This window comes from Heliangelus exortis, chromosome 9 (assembly GCF_036169615.1).
Source record: "Heliangelus exortis chromosome 9, bHelExo1.hap1, whole genome shotgun sequence".
Classification (NCBI taxonomy): Eukaryota; Metazoa; Chordata; class Aves; order Apodiformes; family Trochilidae; genus Heliangelus; species Heliangelus exortis.
The window spans coordinates 9,247,747-9,273,562 of record NC_092430.1 but is presented as its reverse complement, the minus strand read 5'-3'; the positions used below and the strand labels follow the sequence as shown (position 1 = coordinate 9,273,562).

General features: G+C 39.9%; 1 protein-coding gene across 4 annotated transcripts in view; it reads right to left on the bottom strand.

Annotated features, from left to right (window-relative positions):
• The window catches only part of ARMC8 (armadillo repeat containing 8), a 52,148-nt gene that overhangs the window by 13,451 nt on the left and 12,881 nt on the right, over positions 1–25,816 (bottom strand). For 2 of the 4 annotated variants that reach the window (XM_071751995.1, XM_071751998.1), the window contains exons 3-12: positions 22,915–22,986; positions 13,676–13,818; positions 13,483–13,580; positions 8,133–8,225; positions 6,546–6,626; positions 5,039–5,114; positions 4,858–4,948; positions 3,479–3,539; positions 2,426–2,626; positions 228–323 (exon numbers count right to left, since the gene is read on the bottom strand). In XM_071751995.1, the coding sequence (XP_071608096.1) occupies positions 228–323; positions 2,426–2,626; positions 3,479–3,539; positions 4,858–4,948; positions 5,039–5,114; positions 6,546–6,626; positions 8,133–8,225; positions 13,483–13,580; positions 13,676–13,818; positions 22,915–22,986 (1,012 nt within the window). The remainder of the gene's footprint in view (positions 1–227; positions 324–2,425; positions 2,627–3,478; positions 3,540–4,857; positions 4,949–5,038; positions 5,115–6,545; positions 6,627–8,132; positions 8,226–13,482; positions 13,581–13,675; positions 13,819–22,914; positions 22,987–25,816) is intronic. The other 2 variants (XM_071751997.1, XM_071751996.1) reach the window with 1 other exon arrangement.

Sequence of the window (25,816 nt, the reverse complement as noted above, 5' to 3'; positions counted from 1 at the left end):
ACCATCTAGTTCATCCCTGTGAAGATGTGTACACAACTTTACTCTTCTATTTTGATACAGCAAGACTTTGACTTTTAGCAAAGAAAATCACATGCTGAAGTTTCTATGAATGTAACAGAAGGGGCGCCTTCTCATTTTACACTCCCTTGAAAACAAAGGAGCTGGAAGGGTGCAAATTCTTTCCACATCTTTGTCTGGTTGCTAGGTTTTTTTTTCCACAGACTCACCTTTTTTCGGATATCTTCATCATTTGCTCCCAGGGAAGCGTAGAGCTTGAAAGCAGCCTGGCGCAGTTCATGGGCGTGCTTCAAATCATGGTCAAGCTACATTTAAATAAAGCACAGATATCAAACACCCAACAGACACTTGCAGAAACAAGCCATGAGAAGTGAAAAAACTGGGAGAGAATCCAGAGTTTTCTTTCCTGCAATAGCAGGAACCAAAGGCAGTCTCTAAATCATAGGACATCCCCACCTTAAGGTGGATGTTGGCTTCTGCTGTGCTGGTAAGATAGGGTGCAGGCTGTCTAGGAGGTTTCTGGAAGGTAACTTCTTAACCCAGGGGCTAAAAGGGTTGTGCAGCACCGGATGGGTTGCTCACAAAACAGGAACATCTCAGGGGTATGGCAACAAATGGAAGCTGGAGGTATCACAAAATAGTGGTGGACAAGTTTCTGAGAGGTGTGAGAAAAGCACGGAGCAGAGCACAGAGCCTGGGCTTCAGGAGAGCAGATTTGGAGCAGATGCACCCCTGCTTGCTCAGCCATGGGAAGAGGAGGCTGGGGGGAGATCCAAGAGCAACCTTCCAACACCTACAAGGAGAACATGGAGCCCGAGAGCAAGAGAAGGAGAAACAACAGCCTAATCAAAACAGAGAGGTCCTTGTTTGATGTAAGAAAGAGAACAGCCAAACTTTGGAACAGGTTGCTCAGAGAGCAAGCCCCTTTAGTGGTTACAAGAAACAACTCTTGGTCAGCCTCAACTACATTCAGCCCTCTCCCTGCTGTGAACACAAAATCAAGACTTTCAGAGCTCTTCATGTCCTTTCCAATGAGAAAGGTTCTGGGATCCTGCCTGCCCTCACAACTCTGTAACAACAGGGTCCACAAAATGATGCGACACACAAAGTCGACACAAAAGGGCAGAAAAATGCCAGTATTAGGCAGCAAAGCACTGAAAGAACTGTCAAAAACTAAACTAAACTGTATGAGTAATTCTCTCTGGCACATCTACATGAGAGCAGACTGTATTATATCATTGTTTCAAATATTTAAAACAGACGAGTGAACTGCTTGGCAGTCTTTACTCATAGAGTTTTTACCCTACAGGGTATAATTCAAAGCACTCTTTACAAAGGAAGCAGCCTGGCTTCCCAGCTGACTGTTTTTACAGACTTTCTGAACACCCAAAGCAATATCATAATATTTATAGTTGTCCCACTCACATTTAGAACCTAGTTGTAACTTTGATGCTACAGCCAAAGTCCATCACTCCCCAATCAGCTGTTAAACTTTCTTCTGCTTATTTAACTTCACACTGCAACTAGTTTCTTTTTTTTTCCCCTATTTAATTTGCATTTTTACAAACAACTCAAGGCAGCTCTAAATACAATATCAATCTGAGAAGTGAGCCTACCTCTTGGACTCATAACTTCCAGAATATCAGGCTTAATATAAGGGGAAGGGGATAGGAAATGGATATTTCCCCATGTAGAATATCAAAATAACCTTGCTTCTGAGACTGACTGATCCACTATTGCTTTGTAAAGTGTGTAACAATCTGCAAAGGAACGTTACAGATGAGAATTCCTAGTACAGCACCTAGGAAATTAGGTCTCCAAGGTGTATCTTGTCTCCGTTTATCCAACCTCTTGCAAGTATGAAACATTACTTGCAATATGAAATGCTACATGACATCCACATGATTTTATGCTTGAACAGAACCATTCCTGAACTTGATCTTTTTCACAAATCTGACTTAAGAAATGAAATGGCTCTCATCACATGGCCTATTATCTCTTAGAAAGCTGAAGTGTCCTGGCTCCTAAAGGTAAGTCTTGTAAAAGGAGAAAATGATTGACAGCTCAGCCTGGTATTTCACTGCTGTCTCTAGGAAAGGTAATGAAACTTGCATGGTGAAGATCCATGAAACTTGCCACAGCCCACCTTTCTTACAGGATGGGGTGTCCAGGCACATACAACCATTTTAGTTTGGATAAAAGGGGCTCCAGAAAAAGCAGCAAGCAAACAAAAACTTGGGGACTACATGCATCAGGAATCAAATCCTATTGGACCTCTGGTCCCCTATGTTGAGGGACTCAGACATAAGGTTTAAATTGAGGTTTTTATACATATAACATCTCCTGAGCCCATTTATTACTCCCCTGTCACATTTTGCAAAGCTTCAGAGCTGGTAAGGAAACGTACCCTCTTGATATCAGTGATTGCACTCACTGAGCTGGGATACTTGAAGTAGTCAGCAAGCATGACAATGAGGTGGTCAGTAATGCTGGCAATTCTCTGGAGCTCCACATCTGTTTCAATCAAATAGGCCAGGGTTTCTGCTCCTTCTACTCTCTCTTCCAGCAGTCTTTCCTTGCTACACATTCGAACCAAACAGGGCAAAGTCTGAAAAGATAAAACAAATCCCACCAGGGTTTAGTGCAACTTCATTCGGCTCAAAAAAACCCCAAACCAACCCCTAACAAAAACCAAAAGCTCTCCTAGAGAAATTCTCAACAATGTTCTTCAGATCAGTATCCAGAGACAAAAAATTTTAGTGGTTTTTAAGACTGCACAGGCAGAGAAGTTGTTTGGGCTTTACTAAGTATATAGTAGGCTAATTTCAATCAACTTCTCACACAGTCAAAATCAGTCTGTATGAACGCAATGTTTAAAAGTGACCACAGGCAAAGCTTCATCATCAAAAGCTTCTCATTTTTTGACTACCTACAGAAGTGTGACCATTGAGAGAGACTGCATTCCAAGGGTATTTGTACAAGTTTGTTTACTTAATTTCCTTATAAAGCCACAGGCAGTATAAAAATCAAACCCAGTATTTCAGCACAGTTGTGGGTTTTTTAATAAAAAATTTCCCTAGCCAAAGTATGAAGGATAAAACCTGAGAAATCATCTGTTTATGACAAACACCATATAGAGACTGTGCCATTATTGTGACTCCTGCCTTGTGAAACAAGCAACTGAAATACAAACCTGTGCCTTGTTCACATACAGAGACCAAGGTAGTAACCCTTTGGTATTACTCACAAACAGCTTCTGAAATTATTACAAACCTCAGACAGACGTGTGTCAAACACTGGGATATATACTCATGGATATTGACCTTTTAGTATAATTCTTTCTCTAAAGAAATCTTTGGTTAACAGATTTTGTGCTTCTTTTTTTCTGCGAGACAAATAAAACCAGGATAGCCCTTCTGGGGAAGAAGATTTTAAACAGAAAACTGTTTGACCAGCTCACCTTAAGAACGATGCAAGAATCATCTGTCCGTATTGCTCCCGCTCTGCACATGGAAGTAAGGCTGGAACAACAAAGTAAAACACATTCACCTATCACTGCTTTCCATGCACTTCAGTAAGATGTTGCAGAACAACACACTGTACTAATAAAACAGTTTTTATCTCCAGCCTGTCTTCATGACATCAACTGCCTCATATCTCAAGATAAATAGATAATATAACTTCTGTAAGTCTCTGGATTCTCTAAGAAATAGATAAATCAACCAGAACTGAGACTGCAGTGCAGTCAATTTAAATTTAACTTGCTTTAAGAGCTACTTAATACACCAGTAACACCAGACTGCTTGACCAGTTTTGTTTGGAAAGGAGTGTGGGAGGTCCCCAGATGGAATGGGATTACCTAACTCCACCTCCCCTACATATCTTTATAACTGCTTCCATCAATGTGTTCAGCAATCCAGAACTGGCAACACTGCAAAAGAAGCCATCACACCTACTTGTTCCTTACCCAGAACCTCAAAACCTTGCACTGACACAAGCAGTGAAATTGTTTGGTGACCTGAACCAGAGAACTCATTGAGATCTAGGGCAAAAATAACCCAGCAAAATTTGCAAGAATGATCAAGAAATGTATCAGTGACCAAACTCCTGAGTTGTGTTTAATTTTAGTAGTTTAGAGTGATGGGTAATTTTCTCTCTAACACCTTCAGGGTGATTTATTCCATTATTAACAACAAAACAAAAGGAAAAAAGAGTCAATTGCCAGCTTATGAAATGAGTATAACCCCAGTGCTGCTGGAATGGAACTGGGTTTTTTGTTCCTGAATAAGAACACTGAGATGTTCCCGTACCAGAAGGTAAAGTTTGATTTGAACTAAAAAATTAGTAATATTAAAACTGCTGTATGAGCAGAACAATCAGAACAATCAAAACATCCAGGAAGAGGGATCAGCTCTTGTCATCTTAGTGCATTCAACACCTCCCCCAGTCACCTGAGTCAGTCCTCTGAGCAGTGGTGTAACAAGGGACATTAACCAGTACAACATGAGGACATTTCAGTGTTGCAGTCCCTAAGGACACACACCCGACCATAGCATCTTCAAAGCATAACTAAAGAAAGCCAAGCTGCTTGTGAAAATTGCAGTTAAGCTGGTGAAAATCCCTATGTCTCAATACATGTTGCTGACAAAACTGCTGCCCAGCAACATTTTATGCTATCAAGGTTCTAAGGCAAGAATCACTTCTTCAACGACTTCGATAATGCAAATTATTATTCCCAAAGATTTTAGATCACATATTACTTTGCAACGAGCTAAAAAGGGAACAGTTAATAAGTATTAAATGACATACTGATTCACTCTAATTCCTCATGAAAATTACCATTTGGCTGCTGTGAGCTGCATTTCAATAGGCTTGTCCCTTTGTAACATCTTCACAAAAATCTGTGGTAACAATTCTCCATCCACTGACACTGCAAGCAATGAAAGAGAACTCCAAGTGATTCTGATTCAGCCCCCCAGCAACATGAGCATCAAATAAGCAACAGGAGCATTAGACTTACCATTTACAAGAGTCATTGATACCTGTGGGTTTTCAAAGGCTAGAACTGAGAAGCACTTCAATGCTTGCATTCGAACCTGTGTAAAAATACAAGATATATCAACTAGAAATGAAAATACTAACATAAAAGCAAAGTTGGTCTATACTGCTGTGTAGGTTTGTAGAAAATAATTCTGTATAATCAGTTAAGAAATGTAGATGATGGATCACAGGCAGATGGAAACATCTAGACTCACACCTTGACTCCTGAGCAAAATGTTGCCTGATCCTGGTGAAAACTGATTAGTACAGAAAGACAAAAAATAGAAGTTTATCAACCTCACTAAGAAAATACTGAAGATCACACACTTCCTATTGGATTGATTAAAAACCTAAAAAAAAAAACCCTCAAACCAAAATAAATATCATCACATAGGACATTAACAAGCCCCTGAAACAGCACCAGATTTGCCCTTACTTTGACTTCTCCTTTAACAACTGGTGTTGCTGCTGAAAGATACTTTATCAAAAATGTTCTGTGTTAGGCAGAAAATCAAAACAGATATGCGAAATTATCTCACCCAGTCTCAATCTACCAACAAACAGCTTATTTTCAATAAAATAAAACTATCATGATAACATTAGATATTTTGTATTAGATACTGTAATAAAGCATAGATGGAAATAAATTCAGATACTTCGAAGTGTTGCAGATTTTCATACTTTCTGGAGGGGGATAGATTGGTATCTGGGTAAGAAAGTCCATGAAAGTTCAACTGCTTGGAGATCATAGGACTGGCTTCACACAGATCTTGAAATTATTTGCATAACAGACATCTGTTAGCCCTCAAAAAAATCAAACTACACAAAAAAGCATCAGAAAACATTTTAAGCACTGAAACATTTTATTAAGTAATCTACAGCACACTCCCAGGGTTGTGCTCAGGATCTGAAATTTTGTCCTCAGCCTGAAAAGAGTCAGTTGACCTTTCTTGACACCAAGTTCCAGGTAGAATCATAGAAAGATAGAAGATGATGCTTTTCCCCAGGGGTGGCACTTTAAGATAGTCCAGGGTAGACTTTCAAAACATACCAGAGACTGGAACTCAAGCCTTAGGAAATCCAGTGAGCACAAATCAAATGTAGCTTGTGGCCTCCACACATTCCCTGGCCACATTTTCAAAGGTGTAACATCTTAGAGCATTTTCCATTTGTTTCTCTTCAGCTTAAATCCATTTTCTCATTTATTGTTCAGTCCATTTTTATTGGGTTGCCAAGTGACTGTTGTCCTCTGGATCAACAACAGCCTCTGGATCAACAACTCTTTTAAATAGCAGTGTTTTAACTTTACAGAGCACTCCAGAACAATAAATCTCATTTTGATAGAAATCCACATGGCTAGTAAAAACACAACTTTAGAAACAGCCATTATACCCGTCTGTAGTTTTAATTAATATGCAGAGACACAGTTTTTATAACCTTCGTTCGTATTCTTTTCATAAACTATGGATTAATTTTAAATTTCTTACTTTGTAGGAGGTGGAGATTAACAGATGGGCGATATTCTGAACAGCTCCATGGTTAAATAAGATTGTCTGGTGGTCTGGACCCTCCAAAAGAAAACATAAACCACTATTTTAAAAAAAGAATATTTAAGAGGTTTCCACTATCAGCAACTTAAGTAGTAAAGGTAGACTTACTAACATTTACTTCGTAGTCATCTGGCATACCAACTTTTATTTTTATATTAAAAAGTCCAACTCTTATTTTTCTAGCGTTTGTCCTTTCCCTGTAATTATTTGCACTCTGTTCTTCAATAGGCAATGAGGTTACTGTCTTCTTCACTGGTAATATTGAGCTTTTTCAACAATTCTGATTTTAGAAAAGAAGGCTTTAACTAGGAAACTGTTTCCATACAGAATGTGACAGTGTTTTGGTAACAGGTTAACATTTTCCTCCTACAGATTATGGGTTGGTTTCAAACATATGTAGCCATAAATCTATTAACTTGTTTATTCAAGATCCAAGTCTGGTAGGGCAGTGTTTTTCCAAGACTTAAAAAGCCTTTGCAATTAAACACAAATACTGAATTTTGCAGTAGGAAGATCTCAGAACTTCTGTAGCAGAATGAGGCTCACTGAGGCTGGGGAAAAAAAAACCAAAAAATCACAATGGGGCCTGCAACCCTCAGTGTTCTCTGCCAAAACATGATCAGTTGACTTACAAACATGTCTTCAGAAGTAGATTCACAACTCTAGCCACCTCTGCATTAAGCAGGGGCTACATGCAATTTAAATTCAGCTCTTAGAATGTCACAGCATTAATCATGCCTCCATGCTTTTTTCTGGATGGATCTGTAAGTGAAGAAACTCTCTGCACTCCCTGAGCTTTTGTTCAAACCCAGCTGAGGTCCTGAGCACACCTATACACCCTGGCAGGCAGGAGTGACACTTGATTTTCACATCTGAGACAGAGCTGAAATGAGATTCTTCTATTCCAAAGGAAATATTCTTTGCAATATAGAACATCCCTTATGTCTAACAAAGCAAGCATCATGGTTGAAGTAGGAAAACAACTTAAGACTGGGGTTGGGCTGCTGACAGTTTTAAACTGTTTCTCCTCTTTCAAGAGAACTCCATTATATAGCAGGAGTGAAACACACATCTGGATAAACCTGTAGCTGGTAGAGCTCAACTGAGAAGAGCATTTTCCTTCCTCTCAACCTACAAGATCTCTTAGAAAACATCTGCTGGGCTTAAAACAGCTGTCTTGAAAGCATCTGCAAGAACTCTGCAGAGATGCTTGCACAGACTGGGGACTTCCAGAGGGAAAAAAAAATTAGCCTTCCAAAATTTATCTTGATAGTGGCAAGCATGGATATTTGCCTAAACTGTTGAGTTTGTTTAGTAGCCAAAGGTGTAAATACACACACACACCCCCTATTAAAAAGCACTTATTTGCCTCTTCCATTTTAGGTAAACGTGTATCAACATCAATAAATCCATCAGCAAATGCTGAGCAGTACCAGTTCATTCATTACTGTGGTAATTTTCCTGCCACAAAAGGCAACATCACCTTACACAATGGGTTGCATAAAGATGTTTTCTCTTCCTTACTTTGCAGCAATGTGAGAAGATCTGACAGATGTATTCTTGTGTATACCGAGACCTACTGAGCAGTGCCATGAGGTGGGAGATAACTGTAGCATCCTGGAAACAAGCCAGAAAAGAAAAAGGCATTAACATTGGGTTTCAGCACTGTTTCTTCACAGTTGGGTACTGAAAATATTACTCCTGATTCTGCATTGATTGTTCTCCCTTCCACTGAAACCTGTATGGACACAGGACCAGACTGTTAAAAGAAGGGCAGGACAGACTTCAAGGCACAAGTGACAGTTCTGAGCCAAATCCTTGCAGAAAAAATAACAGGTCAATGCAAGTTTAGTGTCAAACTTCTGGGATTTGTCCACAGAATCGTTACTCCATGAGAAAAAAATAATGGGGGGAAAAAAATGACAACTGCAAACATGGTCACAGAGAGTAATTACTCCAGGATTTGTCTTAGTGTTTTCTTACTACAATATGATTTACTTACCTCTTCATTTTAACTCTGAGTAGAAAGGAGCAGGGTGGGCAACTAGGTGCCAAACTAAACAAGGGACAGCCCACCTTGAATTCTGTGGCACTCTCTAACCAAGTCATGTGGGGTTATAATTTCACAGAATTATAGAATCTCTTTGGTTGGAAGAGACCTTCAAGATCATGCAGTCCAACCTCTGAACAACACTGTAACCTCACCACTAAGCCATGTCCTTCCTTTAAGTCAAACACACACTATAGACTCTATTAGTATATATGACACAAGCAACAGAATCCCCAAAAAATCAGCAAGAGGAAATAATGGACTGAAATTGCATCCAGTCACTGAAGCTCTGGGGTAAGTTACAAAATGACAGCACTTGAGAGCTTGCAGTTACTATTATCAGTACACCTTAGAGGCAGCAAGTGAAGTGCTGCTAAAAGAAACACTGGTTATTTTAGTTTGGAAAGGTGGTAAGCTAAATTCCTGCCACAAGATAAATGGTGCAGAACAGAGGAAATGAACATTACATGAAAATTAACATTTCTATTAATGTTTACTTTTATAAATGTTTACTTTTATTTCAGGATTGAGAGGTAATGAAGCTTTCAAAAAGGACCTTCAAAATATAAGATGCAAGACCTGAGATCTCCTGCAGGGCAACCACTGACTATGGAAACTGGTTTAGTTCAAAAATTGCAAGTGTAAGACTGTAGATACCAGTCTGAAAGTTGGAGTTTAATGAAATAACCAGAGATATGCCAAACATAAGAGGTGCAAGAATTCACAACTGAAGAAATATGCTGAGTGAGCTCAGTAAAAAAATCTGCACCAGCTCAGAAATCTTTACAGGGGAGACACCCATGAGCCAGAAAGGATTCAAACTGCCACTATTAAAGAAGTACACACAGTGTTCCCCAGTGTTAGTAATATCTCCATTGATCTCCATAATCTAGAAAACCACAGAAAATTACCAACTTTGGGGATATCAGCAAGCAGAAAATCTAGACTGGAGGGATAAGGGGGGGATAAGACCTGTTTTGGTCTCCTCCCCCAAAGAACTTTTGTTTTTTTTAAACTTGAGCTGGTTGAACTGCTTGTGAAAATCAGATTTCAGTGAAAATACAGAAGAATTGATTAAGAAAGCACTTGAAACCTTTAAAAAGTGCAAGAAGACAAGCTTCCTATCAGCAGCCACTGGAAAACAACCTGAAGGTAGAGAAGATTTCTGGTGCTATCTCTCACAGATTCTACTAGAACATTATCTCCACACATCCTTGTTTTTATCTCCCCAACTGTGTATAAAAATACATCACTTTCCTTGGAGAATAATTATTTATTTAAACACTTCTATTCAACAGAGGAATGCATAACACCTTTCCACTTGTGTCTAACAGCAGGGAAGGAACCAACAAACTTTTATTTCACATCCTGGCCAGTGATATGACCATGCAATACTTGAGTTTCACCTGAAACTTCACCAGTATTGATCACAGTTTGATAAATTGGAGTAATGGTTCCTTAAAATTCTACCACTACATAAAGAAGGTTATTTTCAGATATTCTGGACTGTAAAAGGGTATGTGCTGAGAAGCAATTCTTTGAAGGTATCTTTTGTACACTTTCTCATTTTGTTCTATCAAATCAGAAATGTTGAGGGAACAAAAAGGTTAAAAACTCTTGGAAAGCTGCAAGAGGGCTTCCTTAATGTTAGCTTTGCCCCTTGATTCTGCTAAAATATATCCGACTTCTATCATAACTTTGGTAGGTTACTCAGAAAAGAATCTAAAACAAAGAGTAAAAATATATGTGCACATCAGGGACTTCAAAATATGGAGTAATTATGTGTCAGTACGATGCTATCCAATTCCCTTTTTCCATATTAAAAAATAAGGAACCACGTATCTTCCTAACAACCCTAACAAGTGACACTGAGCCTAGAATCACCATTTGCAGTTAAAACATGAGGTTCACAGATCCATTACAATGTGGTCCCCTAACAAAGGATGTTCATGACAAATACCTCTCCATCACCTGTACTGTGACCCAACTCCTGCCCATTCAGAGAGAATTCTGAGAGAACAGAGTTGCATTTACCTACCTGGACCCCAATATTTACCTACTTTCTTCACATTTCTTTCTAACATTAAAACAAAATTTGCAAGATCTATCCTTAAAACATTTCAACAGGGGATTATCACTCTTGTTTTCCAAGTCTGAGAACTGAAATTCTTCTATTCATCCAAATAACTTGAACATAAAGCTCGCTAAGCTAGAATTCATGATTTTACGAGTCTCATTTTTAGAAAACCATCCAGATGAGAGAACACTCAGCCTTGCTGGATGAGCACAGCCATCACAAACAGGAGGAACAACAGGAGTAAGGCACTGGAAGATGACCTAGATTCCTCCTTTAGTAACTGCATATCCCTGAGCCATGTGAAGACAGGGACACCTTGCAGTGTGGTGTCATTCCTTGCTGGTGTAACAAACCCTGCCCTGTCCTCCTGGCTTTCACCTCTCAGTTCCTCCTCCTCCCCTTCATCGAGCCTGGTTGATCAGCAGATGATGTCAGGTTTTCCACCTGAAACCTGAAGAGTGAGGAGGAATGCCTTTCACTTTACATCACCAGCTCACTAAGCTGGAAAAAGTGAGACTCCTGAAATTTCGTTCCTTGTCTCAACAGCAGGGAGAAGCTCATCCTTATTCCACTGCCTTCCTTCTCCAAGCTTCCTGCAAGGACAGACTCAGACATACCTGCTCCTTCCTTTAAGGCCAGCACAGCAGCCACAGAGAAATTTCTCAATAAAATTGTGTATGCATCCACTGAGGAAGGAAAATTGCATCATGGTTGAGACCATCTCTAAGGAAGCATGCAGAATGCCCTCATGGGATGGAAAGTTTTTCTATTACTGCATCCATTATTCTGTTTTAAATACAATACCAATAGCTCAAGCAAGAGGCTATTCAGTCAAACTGGATTTCACTTAGTGCTTGAAACTATTCAGCAAGCCAAAACACACAGTTCCCAGGTACAAGACACCTCCAAAGACAATCCTACAATTTTAACAAGTCTGCACACATACCTGCATCTCAACACAGCTCTCACCCTGGGCCTCCATGCCACTCCTCATTTTACTTTGAAGGAAGGTCACTAAATGGGCCTGGGTACCAAAGTCTGCACCCTTCTAGTGAAGGCAGCCTACATTCTGGTTAATTAAGGGACAGCATGTTTGCCTGAATAAGGAATGGGGTAGCAGAATTCTGATGGCACTCTTGTGCAACACAGAACTCAGAAGGTGACACCTAAAATCCTGTATTTTAGGCATACTGTTCCCACAATGTTGGTGCAAATTTCTGGGCTAGTACTGGCCCTTCCACACACCTTCACATGCTCTTCCCCTTCCTCTCCCTTCAGGATATCAAATCTCTCCTCCAAATAGAGAATAATTAAAGAATCTCTCTTCAGCACTGACCCCCAGGAAGAGAGGGTCAGATGTTAATGCAGATGATCACCTGAAGCCTTGACTCCAGATGCTGACAGGAGGAAGAAGATGGGCCCTATAATTAAGACCTCTTAGAGGCTAACCTGGGAGAATCTGGGAGCATGAAGTGGAGTCAAAGGAAGGGAGACACAAAGAGGACACTCAGATCACTCAGAGGTGCCTTTAGTGGTCACACAATCTGCATTGAGGGTTTCCTTGATGAACAATCAAGAAACAAGTGGAAAAAAAGGCAGGGAGCAATGGAGGACACAGCTGACTTATCACCTACACATACTAAGTGCAAGGGTAAGCTATGAAGGTCTGTCTGGTAAAATTGAGTCCATGGAAAACTACAAGTTGACATACCTATTTCTGAAATGAAAATTAAAGAAATCATTGGAAAAGGAATAGAGAACAAGCCAGACATCATTACAGCACTGCACGAGACAAAAATTGTGAAGAAAATCCATTGAGAACTTAACACCCAGAAATTATCTCTGGGAAAAACAGACACTGAAACCACTGAGAAAGTATAAAATGAGACCAGCAGTACCTCCTCCGTATTCAGCAAGGGACAGTCCTACCTTGGAGTGGTGGGACCAGAGCGGTTAGCACTGTGGGCTCAACTCCCCTGAATAGCTGGACCTGAGAAGCAGTGACCCCCCCCAGCAGCCTGCTGCAACACTGCCCTCCTCTCAGCAGAAATAGATTGCTGGTAGACTTCAGGTGCCAGACCACAGTTTGCCCCATCCTTTCCACTGGGACAAGGGTGGAGGGAAGAAAAAAGTACAAAACCTTCCAAGTAAGGGACAGTGAGTGAATTTGGGCAAAGCCTTCAGTGTCTCAGGTGCCACCAGACAGAAGTGCCTGCCTTCAGCCAGGGCTCCACATCCATGGTTTTGCATTTGCACCTTTCCAAGGTCAGCACCAACAAGCCTTGTTGCTCATGTGCCCCAAGCTGCACTCAGGATTACAGCAATGGCAGAGGACATTGTCTGTTCCCCTGACAGTTAAATGTAAATTGTACCTCTATTAACTAAAAAGCAGAGAAATTTTGGAGGCGAATCAAGCAAGCACCCTCACATCTGGAATGAGATGCCAAAAATTAAACTTTCAGAAACTAACTTTTGTCAACACAGCTGTGGTAATGGTATCTGTAAATACCATCTAGACCCAGATTTTGCTCCTCAAGATTGCACCCCAGCCTGAACATTTTAGTTCTTTATCAGTGTGCTGCTTTGCCTACCAGCTCATAACAAATATTGCTCTAAGTGTTAGCATGGTTCACCTGTGCTCAAGGCATTGTTGGTCAAGCAAGTCCTCATCCTACTGCAGGCAAAGACCTTCCACTTCACCAATTCCATAGGCTTTAAGAGGACATAATAATATGCTTCCAACTTACTGTGTATAGTAGATCCTCTGGAGTGACAGGACTGATGAAAATGGTACGGAGACATCGCAGGCAAGCTTCAATAAACTTCATATCTGGTGACAGCAGTCCTAGAGACAAAAAACTAGTGGTCAGTTTCATTATCTTTGCTTATCTGAGTACTTTAGGCACATTTACTAACATAGAACCATTAAAGGAAAAGTACCTTGTAGTAAGGCTGGGATAATGTGGCAGTCTAGTAAGGATTTGACATTATTCTCTGTACCCATTGCAAGGCTTCCGAGGACCACAGCGCATTCTGTTCTCAGTTCTGTGCTGGAGGTTTCTTGTTGAAGTAAATACAGCAACCTGGAAACAGAATTATTTTTAGAAGAAAATTTAGAGGGAAGAGAACTTTTAGATCTAGCTTTAAAAAAAAAAATTAAATCTGAATCCTGCTTTGTAATGAAGATAAAGTCCTTAACAGACAGGTGAAGGCGGAACAAAAGAGTAAGATGAACACATTACTCCTAAGAACCTTTTTACACTGTGTGGTTCTACACAGGTTTTACTTGCTATTATGGTAGAAAGGTACCACACTTTTTTTCTAGAAATGTAGAATCACAGTAATGATACCTGGGATGAGGTCTTTCAGGATACCAGGAAGATCCCAAATTCCAATTAGAGGAAGTGAGTCTGGAGCTTGATGTCAATGGGAAAAAGCAACTTCATGGAATAAACGTTTATTCTGAACACCCTGGGACATGATTTACCTCTGCCACGATGGTTATCATCTTTGGCAGTGAATTCTTCTGGGTCATGGTTGTAAACTAATTCTAGCATCAAGCAGAAGCAAAGGGGCTGAGAGTAATCTGAGTTTTGAACACTGAGAAACAACCATTTATGAACATGAAGAAAGCCCAGAGAAGTTGTCACATTTGAAGGCAGCTAAACTCCAGCTGAAAGGGATCACTTGCCTTGGATGCCAAATGCATGCCTTGGATCCCCATCAATCTGGATTCTTTATGCAGTTAAAGACACCTGGGAGTCCCTTTGGTCATACTTGAGATTACATCAGTAGCACCTGAATCACAGCAGAGGTCACTGAACCCTTCCAGCCCAAATGTCCAGAGAGAGAAGAGCCCAGAGAACATCCAGATTTTACCTCACATCGGCACAGAAGATAATCACTTGAAGATTCCCATGGTTTACAAGCCCAGGATGAAAACCACTTAACTAAGGGCTCCCACATGACATGTGAGTAAAACTGTTCCAGGTAAGATGACTTAGGCACTAAGATACAATTCTCTCTATGCATCATGCAGAGTCCCTTTTCTAGATTCACTGAGCTGAGACAGAAATATTTTCAATTTAGAAACACACCACTCTTGTCTAGTTTGAAAAGGATTCTCCTAAAGCCAAGCAATATACTGAAGACCTCTTTAGGAGCAAAAAAAGAGCCAAAGGCCAGCATCTGCCCCACTGCTACAGGGGACAGGAATATATTCCTTGGATAAACAGATCCCTGAACAACATGCCCCAAAAGCTGGCTCCCTGAATCAATGGCAAGGCAAAAAACCTAAACAGAACCATAGTAGCTAAATGCAGATTTAGGTGTATGGGACTGGCCACCAATGGAGTGCATGCAGTAACACAAAGAGTACCATTAACACAAGCTCCAATTGTTTAGAGCTCCAATTAAGGCAGAAATTGCTTCTTGGAATCCCCTCTACTTGATAAAGGCCAGCAGACTTAACACATCAGTGGAAGAAAGCCAGGACATCAAAGGTCTCCTCAACACCTATCAGCAGCACATTCATTACATAAAATTCAGACTGTTCCAGGTAGCAGATAATTTGCCAAGCTCTTCGAGAAGAAGAGCAAATTAATCCCCCAGTATTTCCTAACTATTTATTTGGATGAAAAACTTTTCTGGTTGTGAATCTGCTTTGCTCTAAACACAGGTCTGACAGCAGCCAGAAAGCAGAGGTATGCTACTACCAAAGCACACCTGTACCCTTTTTGAGATTTCGGTAATCTCCTGTTGGAGAACAGCTCCAAAGCATGGGCACATACTAAGAAGATACACCATAAATTCTTCCTGAACACAAACAAAACTGATGAAATGTGGCCCCAAGTTAAGATGAGAGATGCAAGGAAGCCCGAGAGCACAGGTATCTTTACTCCTTTTGGCTTATTTCAGATTCCAAGCATCAGACTGGCATCAGCTCACAACTGCAGAAAAAACATTGCCAGAATCATTGCTGGTTTCTTTAATCCACCTGCCTCCACACACCCAAAGGTACCCAGGTTCTTTGTCCTTGCTTATCTGTTTTATCTCACCTGCTGTTCTAACTTGGACCAACATTTGCTAACCACCAAGAAAAATCCCTGGTTGCAGAAAACAGGTTCACAGAAATTACCAGGAGTAAATCTGAAGATGAATTGATTTCTAGCTGTGATCTGTACAGATGTTTTATTTTAATACCAAAGACCTGACTCTTCTCAACACTTCTGAGACAGGTATGTTTGTATGTTAATGTTGCAGAGAGTTTTCAACGTATTTGAGGTGTAACTCCACTACCAGAAACAGTTATGTATCTCCTATAATCTGCACCACTTCATTTCAAGGCAAAAATTAATTTCTACATGCCCCCCCCCCTCTCAGTATTTAAAAGGAAGCTGAAAGATTAGAATTTAAGTATCTGGTAATTTAGAAAACATACTGAAAACAACCCAGATCAGTTCAGAACAAAACTCAATGACATCCACAGCAATCTTTAATCGCCGCACAAGGATTAAGGAATAAAGATTTTAAATCTGCTATCAAAAATAGTTCAGCTTGGGCAATATTAAAAATTAAAATTAAAACCTCATTAGAAGTTAATTTTTACAAATATTTTAAGTTACGCATTATATGGCACAAATTTAAGGCACTTGATTCCTTATGTTTTCACTACTTTTTCTCAATCTGCTCCTTCAAACACTTCAGCATTTGAACCTTTCTCTGGTGGTACCTGTAAGGAGATACCCAGACTCATCCACACCTGCACTGCAGTAACTGCATCAGATCATGATGCAGGAATATAAAACCAATCCAAACGGTTTAATTTGGCACATCAAGAGCAAACATCCCGTCAAGCAACTTAAACCAACTTCCAAAGTGGGAATAAAAGGCTCCATCAGTTGTGCACTGTAACTGTAACACAGACTTGCATGATTTAGGCCTCATCAGTCTGGTCAAACACAGACCTCAGTTAGCTAAAAATATCAGTGACATCTCTGACATTCCACCCCACTTACCAGTTGTCACAAAAATCTCTGAAGTTCTTAAAATACCTGGAAGCTGTTAGTAAAAGAACATTTTCAGCACTTCATCAGGCCCCATAAGCATGTAGGGGAAAAAAAGTCTGTGCATAGAGGTTGCCCTTTGAACAGATGGAAAGACCCAGTGAGCATCAATCCCAAACTCTGCCATGAATTAAGTATGAGATGCAAGAAGAGAGAACACAACTAAAAAACAACAAAAAACCAAACCCAGCTCCTTTTAATGTTTTTAACAGCTTCATCCAATCCTTTTTCAAACACCTTACCACTTTGCTCAAGACTGGTGAATAAATTCATTGCTGAACTGGCCATTCCCTTTCCCTTCGTAAGCCACCAACATTCTAACTTGAAGCCTTCCAGAAATCTCTCTGATGAGGTATTTTGAGGTATTTTTCAGTGTTAAAACACCAGTAAATCAGACAGCCTGTGACCACCATTTGAAAAAACACCCTTAATTTAAATGAAGCATTTTTAAACGGCTTTCATCTGAGGGGTGCCAAGCAACCTTAAAACAACAAATAAAGCTGTTTTCACTTCTCGTTCACCTTCACTTAGAAATTCTCCATTGTCTAAAAAAAATTGTTCCACCAAATTCCCACTTTGTTTGGTATCAATGCTCATTAGTCAGTATCTAAACATTAAATGCTTCAGATTTTATTCTCTCTAACAAATAGTGTTGCATGGACAAATTAGATGGGAAGGAATTGCATCTCTTTCCCATAAAGGGTAGATCCTCCACAATGAGGTTCCTTCTCCTCTGTCAGATCATGAAAGCAAATGGCTACTTCCTTTTCCTTGTAGGAAAGTGTGTGGGGTAAACCTAGAAATCCCCCAAAGGCACAATTCTCCATATTTTTATTCCTGTATTCAACCATGAGTTGGTCCAATTCATCAAAACTGGCAACCCTGCAATGGTCTTCATCCTTTACCAAAAAAACCCAATCATTAGCTCCTAAAGGGTATTTTACCTTTTTTTATTGTTTAACAAAATCTGAGAAAATAAACCTGACAAAAATAGTCAATGGCAGATATCATTTACCATCAGCCACCCAGATAAGAGAAAAACAAAAGGTTAAATATGTCTCCTATCGATTTCCACAATTTGTTGTCCCTTTCCATTTCACAGTACCATAAATTTTCCAACAAGAGAACTCTTTGTTCATGGCTACCTTAAGAAACCAGAAAACATTTAAAAAATTACCTGCTGTCATTCCTAAACTTAACCACGTTTGTCCAGCAGCCCAGCCTTACACTGTAGTGAAAACTGATGGCTAAGTTTGTTCTTTGAAATAATCCAAATGCTTTACTACTTCAGGCAAGAAGAAGAAAAAGTCATGGCAGATCTCTGCAAGTCACATCTTAATCCATCACTTGTTGTTCCTTCTTTACCAACATTCCCTACCCTGTTCACAAAGCAGTGCACACTTCCAGAGGTGGTTTTTAAAGCAGCTCTGTCTAAAACCATTCTGGGGTAGCACTCCTAACCAGCCAGCAGCATAGCACATGCCCAACATGTATTTGCACAAATACACCTTCCCTGCATACTTTCAGCATGTAATGTTATAAATTAAGGCATGAGGTCTTTCAGTGAAACCACACCCTGACTTGCACTGGCTAGGGATGGATTAAGAGCAATGCTGAGGCAAATGCTGATCCATCCTGCCTGGAGAGGAGATGGTTCTGTCAAGCAGGTACTTGTACTCCTACAGCTGAAGGATGGCCAGTCCTTTAGGAATAGCATTATAAAAGACACTTCTTTAATGAACTTCTGCAGTAAGTGCCTGAATTCAAGGATAACCCCAAGGAAAACGCAGACTCACAAAGGCAGTTCTTTAAATCAGATTAGAGATTCACAGAATAGATGATGTTGGCAGAAACCTCTGGAGGAGATCCACTCCAATCCTGCTGCTCAAAGCAGGATCAGCTAGAGCAGCCACATTCCAATATCCCAGTCACAAGGCCAAGCCTTCCAGGACACAGTCTAACAGTCCTGCTTTCTTGGTGTTAAACTCAAGTCATACTTGTTATATGCATTTTATTCCTAAATACCCAGACATAGGGAGTTTGTTGCTTGCCTTCTACTTACACAGTAAGCGAATGGTTTAACTAAGAACTTTACCTGACATTTATCTAAAGAAGAAAAGTTGAAAGCACCCAGGTGGTTTTTCACCCTGCAGCCCTACAACTGTTCTAACAGCATCCCAGTATTGAAGTATTCCACTTGGCAAGGATGCTCTTCTGCTTATCTCCACAAAAGAGTAAGCATCAACATCACAGCTCATCTATGAATCTGTAATACCATGCATTTAAACAAAGGATTCCTCAGGATACTTGTGAGCTATGCAAAATCATCTTGCCTAAGTTTTTTTTTTTAAATCTCAAAACTAAAGGAACTCACAGTTAAATGTTTTAAACACTCTCACAGATCTGTGAAATCCTCTACTTGCTTATCAGCACATCAGTTTTAATTTTTCTAGTATTTTCCAGCCAATACTGCATGCAGCATCTTCTTTACAGATATTTTTCTTGTGTTCATTGGCTATAAAAATTCTTTTTCGTAGCTGACAGACTTTTGGATGTAACAGAACCTTCCACATTAATACAGATACCTTCACATATTATTAGGAGGTTTCTCAGTTATCAAAGCAGCAGTCTTACTTTTTGGGTAAACTCTAAAAGACTGAAGGAATTTATTTAAGTTTCACAATAGATTGAAACATTAAATTTTATGGCTGTCCATGTTGGTGTGTTCACAGCCCTAGGAACAAGTTAATGCCCAAAAAAATTCCTACTAGTTTTTATTTCCACAGAGAACCTAACAGAATGCTTTGCAGAACTTCAAATGATGGGGTGAGTAAGAGTTCATCTGCTATTCTACATGTCATTTGAAATGTGTTCCAAAAAAAATTTAAAAAAAAAACAACCCAAAACCAACAAAACCAGCAGATGAAAAGGATCCCTAATAAATGACTGAAATTTAACTATATGAAGTTATGATTAGATAAGCAATAACCAGATTCAGGTAAGTTCACCTTTAAAAAGGTAACCACAACACACAGGAAGATTTTCTCTCTAATGACTGGAATTCAACATTGCCTTTTCTACCCTCTGCCAGCCACCAGATGAAGGAAGAGAGGAAATATATCAGAGGGTAGACAGGCCCAGTAAAGAACTGGAATAAACACTGAAACTTGTTTTGTTAAGTCAGAAGTCCTATCAAGGTAACTGAAAAAAGAACAATTTACACTTGAACCAAACACTCAGTCATTTCCCTGAGACAGAGGGGGTAAAAGAGACTGACAAAAAGCTTCAAATACTGCACTTGGACTCTGAAGAAGTGTCTGAAATTGCCAGGCACAAGAACTGCAGTACGTGTTCTTCTGAAACCATCAAGTGAATGAGCACGCCAATAATTGGACTTCCCCATTCTCATTAGAAGGAAAAAAAATTACTAGAATAGAAGGGACAGTACAAGCAGCTGACCATTTTCTAGGCAAGGCTAAACTTTTGGTTTAACTTGGCCTGCCACTTAAAAAAGTTAGTATTGTGGCATTAGAACACCTTTTTTTCCTCCCTGAACTTCAGAAATTGTTTTCTGAGACTGCTACTAAAAGGTAATAGTTGCAAAAAGTAAAATTTCTTCAGCTCTGACCAGAGGTTTCTGAGGCCAGCATGGCAGGAGAATGTAGAAAGATAGCTCTAATTCTGTAGAGAGGAAGAGGTAAAGAAAATTATTTCAAGAAACCTAATCGCACACAGGCTGGATTTATATTCTTATTTTTATATTCTGAACATCTAGGGCTACATTTGTATATACACTTGTGCAGTTTTTAACACTGCTTAGCTCCAGACATGGCAATTCTGCAAGCTTTCTTCAATCAACTTTGTTTTCCTTAGTATCTTTTTCAGAAAAAGCAGTCAAGAAGTGACAGTAGGTTAAGACTGAACTTCAAAGGGACAACAATATTTCATTTAAGGTACAAATATGTCTCCTTTTCTGAAGATGACACCACTGAGCTCCTAGATTCAGGAGGCCACAGGCCTAAGAGTGACAGTGATTCAACCTTTCTTCCCAAGCATTTTCTTTCTGTATGGAGACCTCCAAAGAACCTGGCATTCCTTTCCAACTAAGCAGCAGTCTAGTAGTTTAAAATAATAGGGATACTTCATACCTACCAATAGCTTTTGACCCAATTTAAAAACCAAAAGATCCTTCCTAGACTTGTTTCCAAACATCCTATGAGTCTGTTTTAATACTGAAATATTGTGGCTTCTTTTCTACTAAGTGGCAGAAATCAGAAGGGGATCTTTGGGGCTGAAGGGTCTCTCCTGAAAGCTTGCTGGAGGAATACTTGGAGAAAAGAGAAGCAAGAAAGCAGTAAACAATAAGTAGAACCACAGGACAAAGCAGCAGCTGCAGAACCCCCAGAAACCCCCATTCCATTAGAGAAAAGAATCAACTTCTGCAGGCAGTCTGCAATGTAACTGTGAAAAGAAAGACTTAGAATAAAGCATGCTGGCTTGCTTACTCCTATTCTGACTGAGGGAAAGGTTTGACTTTGCAGACAAAGGTCCCTGTACTACAACAGCTTCAGCAGCCAGTCCATGAACCTGGCATGTCAAAAAAGCCAATCAAGTCCCAGCACCTTGTCAGAAAGAACAGGAGAGCTCTAATCCAAATGCTCAACTGTCTATTCAAGTCCCCTCTGCAACACTTTGAAGAAATTCTGAAGTCTTCAGAAAGTTTCTTGGGGATAGATGATACCACCTAAGTTGTAGTCCATGAAAATCACCTTTTCTCACAATAACTCAGCCAGTGTACCTTCATCTAGACCTCTACCCTGTGGCAGTAGATTGCCATTAGATTCCCTGTCACCTGAGGACAACTTGTACTGAAATAAGGACAAGTGTCATAGTTTACCTTTTAAGACTTTTCCAAACCCAGTCATTTATTTGTAGTTACATGTTAACCATGTAATTTACTTGGACAGCCAGGGGGCATTAACAACAGAACAAAACCTTCTGGATTTTCATCACTGGGAACAGAACAAGTAACAGCAGAAAGCAGGATAGTCGAAGAAACATGAAGTCCTACAAAAATTTAAGAACAGGCCAATTCCAGATCTGAAAATTGGAGCTGTCCTGTTGCTTTTAAAATGTGAACCACAAGAATCAACAGTAGTCAGAAGAATCCCATAGGACCTGTTGCTGAAAAAAATGGTTTAAACTTTACACGTGCCCACTTTGATCTTTTAATCTCACGTTAAGTCTTCACCTGTTTATATTTGGTTAAAATGGAAGTTAACTCAGCAGGTCTGGTAGAGAGTGTTTCCTCACAGCTAATCCCTAGAGAATTTAAATGGCTAGCCTTGACACAATCTCAGTCTGCAAATGAGAAGATATCCCCTTTTTGACAAGCCAGAGGCTTTCTCAAGCAGGATGCTTTGGGACCTAGCTGTAAGTGAAGCAAAAGAACCACAGGTGGGTCCCACACAGCTAGCACAAGTGATGCATCAGTATTTTCCCTCTCCATTGCTGCAAACTGTAGCTGAAAGAAAGCTGGAGAAGAAGACCGGTGAAATGAAAGCTGTAGTGAGCAATTCAGTAGCTAAAGTTACCTGTTAAATTTGTACTAGTGGAACCAGGATTCAGAAAATGTTAACAGTAGCTCAGCAATAAAGTAGGATCAATGGGTTTTTATCCCCTGAAGCAGGTGGAGAAGACAAGCAAATTCTCAGATGTTCTCTAATAGTTTTACATTGTATTTTTAATGTAACCTTATACATTTGCACTTGTGAAATTCAGGTAATTGGCTGAACAGGATTAAGATACAACCATTTTCATCCATCATTAATATCATCAGTGTCAAAAACTGGACTTCATTCCTAACTGATGTAGTCTAATAATCACCAAGTCTACTTTAGAGAATTCTATCCAATTCCAAATTAAAAGCATTTCTCAACAGCCTGTTCTGTAATACAGGAGTTAAACAGATTATTTCAAGTCTCTCTCAATTACATTAAAGAAAGTATGCAGTCAACTACAATTGCAGTTAAAACAAAAAAGTGCCTGTGATCTCAGTATCATTATTCCCGACCTGTTGTGAATCAGTGAAAAGGAGAGTAGCAAAGGACATACCTTGGAACTGCTCCCAAAACAATCAAGTTGGCTTTTTGTTTGTTGTTTCCAATTACAGCATTTTTCATATCTCTGTAAATCCAGAAAGAAAAACAAACCCTGGTAAATTATGCTGAGGTACTAAGGGCTTAATCTATAGAATTTATTATTTTCATGAAGGTTTATCAGGTAGGCTTCCACATGTCCATGCTGTACCTACAGGACTGAGAAGTGCTCCAGGGCACAGTTTCCACAGCCCACAGATAAATGCCCCACAGCTCTGGGATTCCATTACATCCCAGCTTATGCAAGTAAGCAAAACCCAAACTCTCTCACATGCACGCCAGACATGAAAAAGTCTCATGGGTGAGGAAAACTAGGTAGACGGGCTCTTTGTGTTCATATATTCACTAGACTGCTAAAAGAAAAACAAGCTACTGGTTGGGAAAGCAGATATTGGTAATTTAAAGCAGTAACTGAGTATTCTACTGGGTGCAGGAAAAAAAGCTGGGGAAAAAAAAAAAAAAAAAAAGCATATAAAAGGAACAAGGAACAACCACTAGTCTCCAGAGACCAGGCTGTCTCTCTCCTCTTCACCACAGGCTTCCTTTTGGCAATTTCAGCAAGACACCTGCACATCTGTATGTCAAAATCTCAGGAATAAAGTGGGAAAAAATGCATTTTCCTGCCTGAGAGTTACTGCCAAGTTAAATCATTTCAAGGCATTCATGCTACGGTAAAGGCACAACTGAACCCTTTGCAGAAGAGGACACCGGTTGCACATACTGAGTCCTATGAAAGTATGGTTTGCAACCCTGTTGTTCAGAAAACTGATGCTGTATCCTAAAATCCACCACTACCTTTTTAAGATTTTCTTTTTCCTTTGTATGATCACAGTGAACATACATGAACAGAGAATCTGAAAGCAAATAAGCAACCTATGACCAGATTCAGGAAATCAAGATGCCATTCTTGTAGGAAACTTTCTAGCTGTAGGGACCTTCAGAAGAACAAAACCAGTCCAAATTCAGTCAATTCTTTCTCAATGAAAAACACAACTAGATTGGTCACTGTGTTTGTAGTTGCAAAACTGATGCATTAACCACTTGCTATCTAAGCCCACAATCCATTCAAATAATCAGGATGCTGTGGTGGCTGCTTTAAGTTGGCAAATTTTCTTGCCACTATATCACTCCTTCACCTGCTCTCTGAATTTTTTAAGAGCTTTAGGGTAGCCCTGTTCTTTAAGATCCACCCTGTCCCACCTAAACACTACGTGGTCCTTATGTACCCACTGAACGTGCAAACGCTGCTGCAAAAGGCAGACTGTCCCAAGTGCTAAACTCACTTCAAAGCAGTTCTAAAAAATGTCCTAGCCAGGGCAGTTAATATCTGGACTGGCATAAACAAAATCTGTATAAACCTCAATTAGTAAAAGTTAATTGCCTGTTAATTGTCAAGTATTTCTTCCCATGACTCACTCCCCTGTTGGACACAGTTACCTGACCACAGAAGAGTGCTGGAGGAATTTTAAGGAGCTGGAGGCTAACTTCTCCAGTTGACTTGGTGATCTTGGAGATCCAACAAAGGAGCAGCTCTAGAAGTGGCTGAGCTGCAGTTCTGGGTATCTCTTAACACAGGCAGAGTCAGGAAACCACTTGCCTTGCCAACTGGGCCATTACTTGCCAGGAATCTGCCTACCCAGCACACAGTTCTACACAGCTGAGCATCAGCAGAAAATGTTGGACCTTTCTGTTGTATCTTCTGGAAGTCTGGTAACTTTACATCCCAGGACAGGATATAGAGGAAAAAGAACAAGGTCAAAAGACAAACTAGGCTGAAAGCCCAAGGAAATTTAAGGAATGGACTTGAAGGTTTCACTCAAGCCAGAAACAGTACTTCAGTGGTTTCCATGCTGAATGCATGATGTCAAAGTATCCTGGTCCTTTTCACAGGTCTGTAAAATACATGAGTCAGTCCAAAAGAGTGGTAGAAGCAATGATCAGATGTCTCAAAGGAATGGAAACTGTCCCAACAGATGTGCTAGGTTCAGGTACTCAACTGCTCAGGCCACTCCAGGACTTCTAGAAAGGCAACTTCTTCCTGAACCCTTAGGCACCAGCTCTCCCAGTCATGGGAAAGGCTGCATCATTACTAAGGATCTTGAGAAGCTAAAGAGAAGGCACCTGCCAAGCAGTCTGAAGAATTAACAAACAGATTTCAGTGACATTTTAACACTGTTCAGGTGACTTTACACGTTTTGTGCTTAAAAACAAAACAAAACAAAAAAACTCCCCCAACTAAAAGGTTTTCTGACACCTCCACTAACTCCACAACAGAATGGCTTGCTAACCTTCTAACCATTTAATATGTATTAAGTACTGTCTAACAGAATTTGATGTAGAGACCCTTGCAGAACAGGCAGAAAGATGGCCAAGTTCCATAACTCAAATTCAGGCTTAGTAAGGTCAGTCTTTATCTGTAAAGCATTCAGATGAGTTTCTCCATCCGAGTTCATAAAGATCTTCAGAAAAGTCATGGCAGACAGACAAGAAATATCAGAAGACAGATTTCTAACAATTCCAACACATGTACATGTGACCACTTCAACTTACAAACATATGAAAAATACCTTCAAATTAGTAAGGTGACCAAAATCTGTCAGAAATAGGACCCGGGAGAGATCACCATGTTTGTGTGCATTATACATTGGCACTCCCAAGTTCTGTGCCACCCACGTCTCTTCCAATTGGGTACATGAGTGCCTATGGAAACCAAGAATATCCTTAAAATGTCATAATACAATGCTCAATAGTAGTAGACTTTTTTTTTCATTTACTATGAGAAATAATTATGTGATTACACATTACATTTTAAAGAGATTTTCCTGATCAGGAAGCTAATCTCCTTAAGATATAAAGAA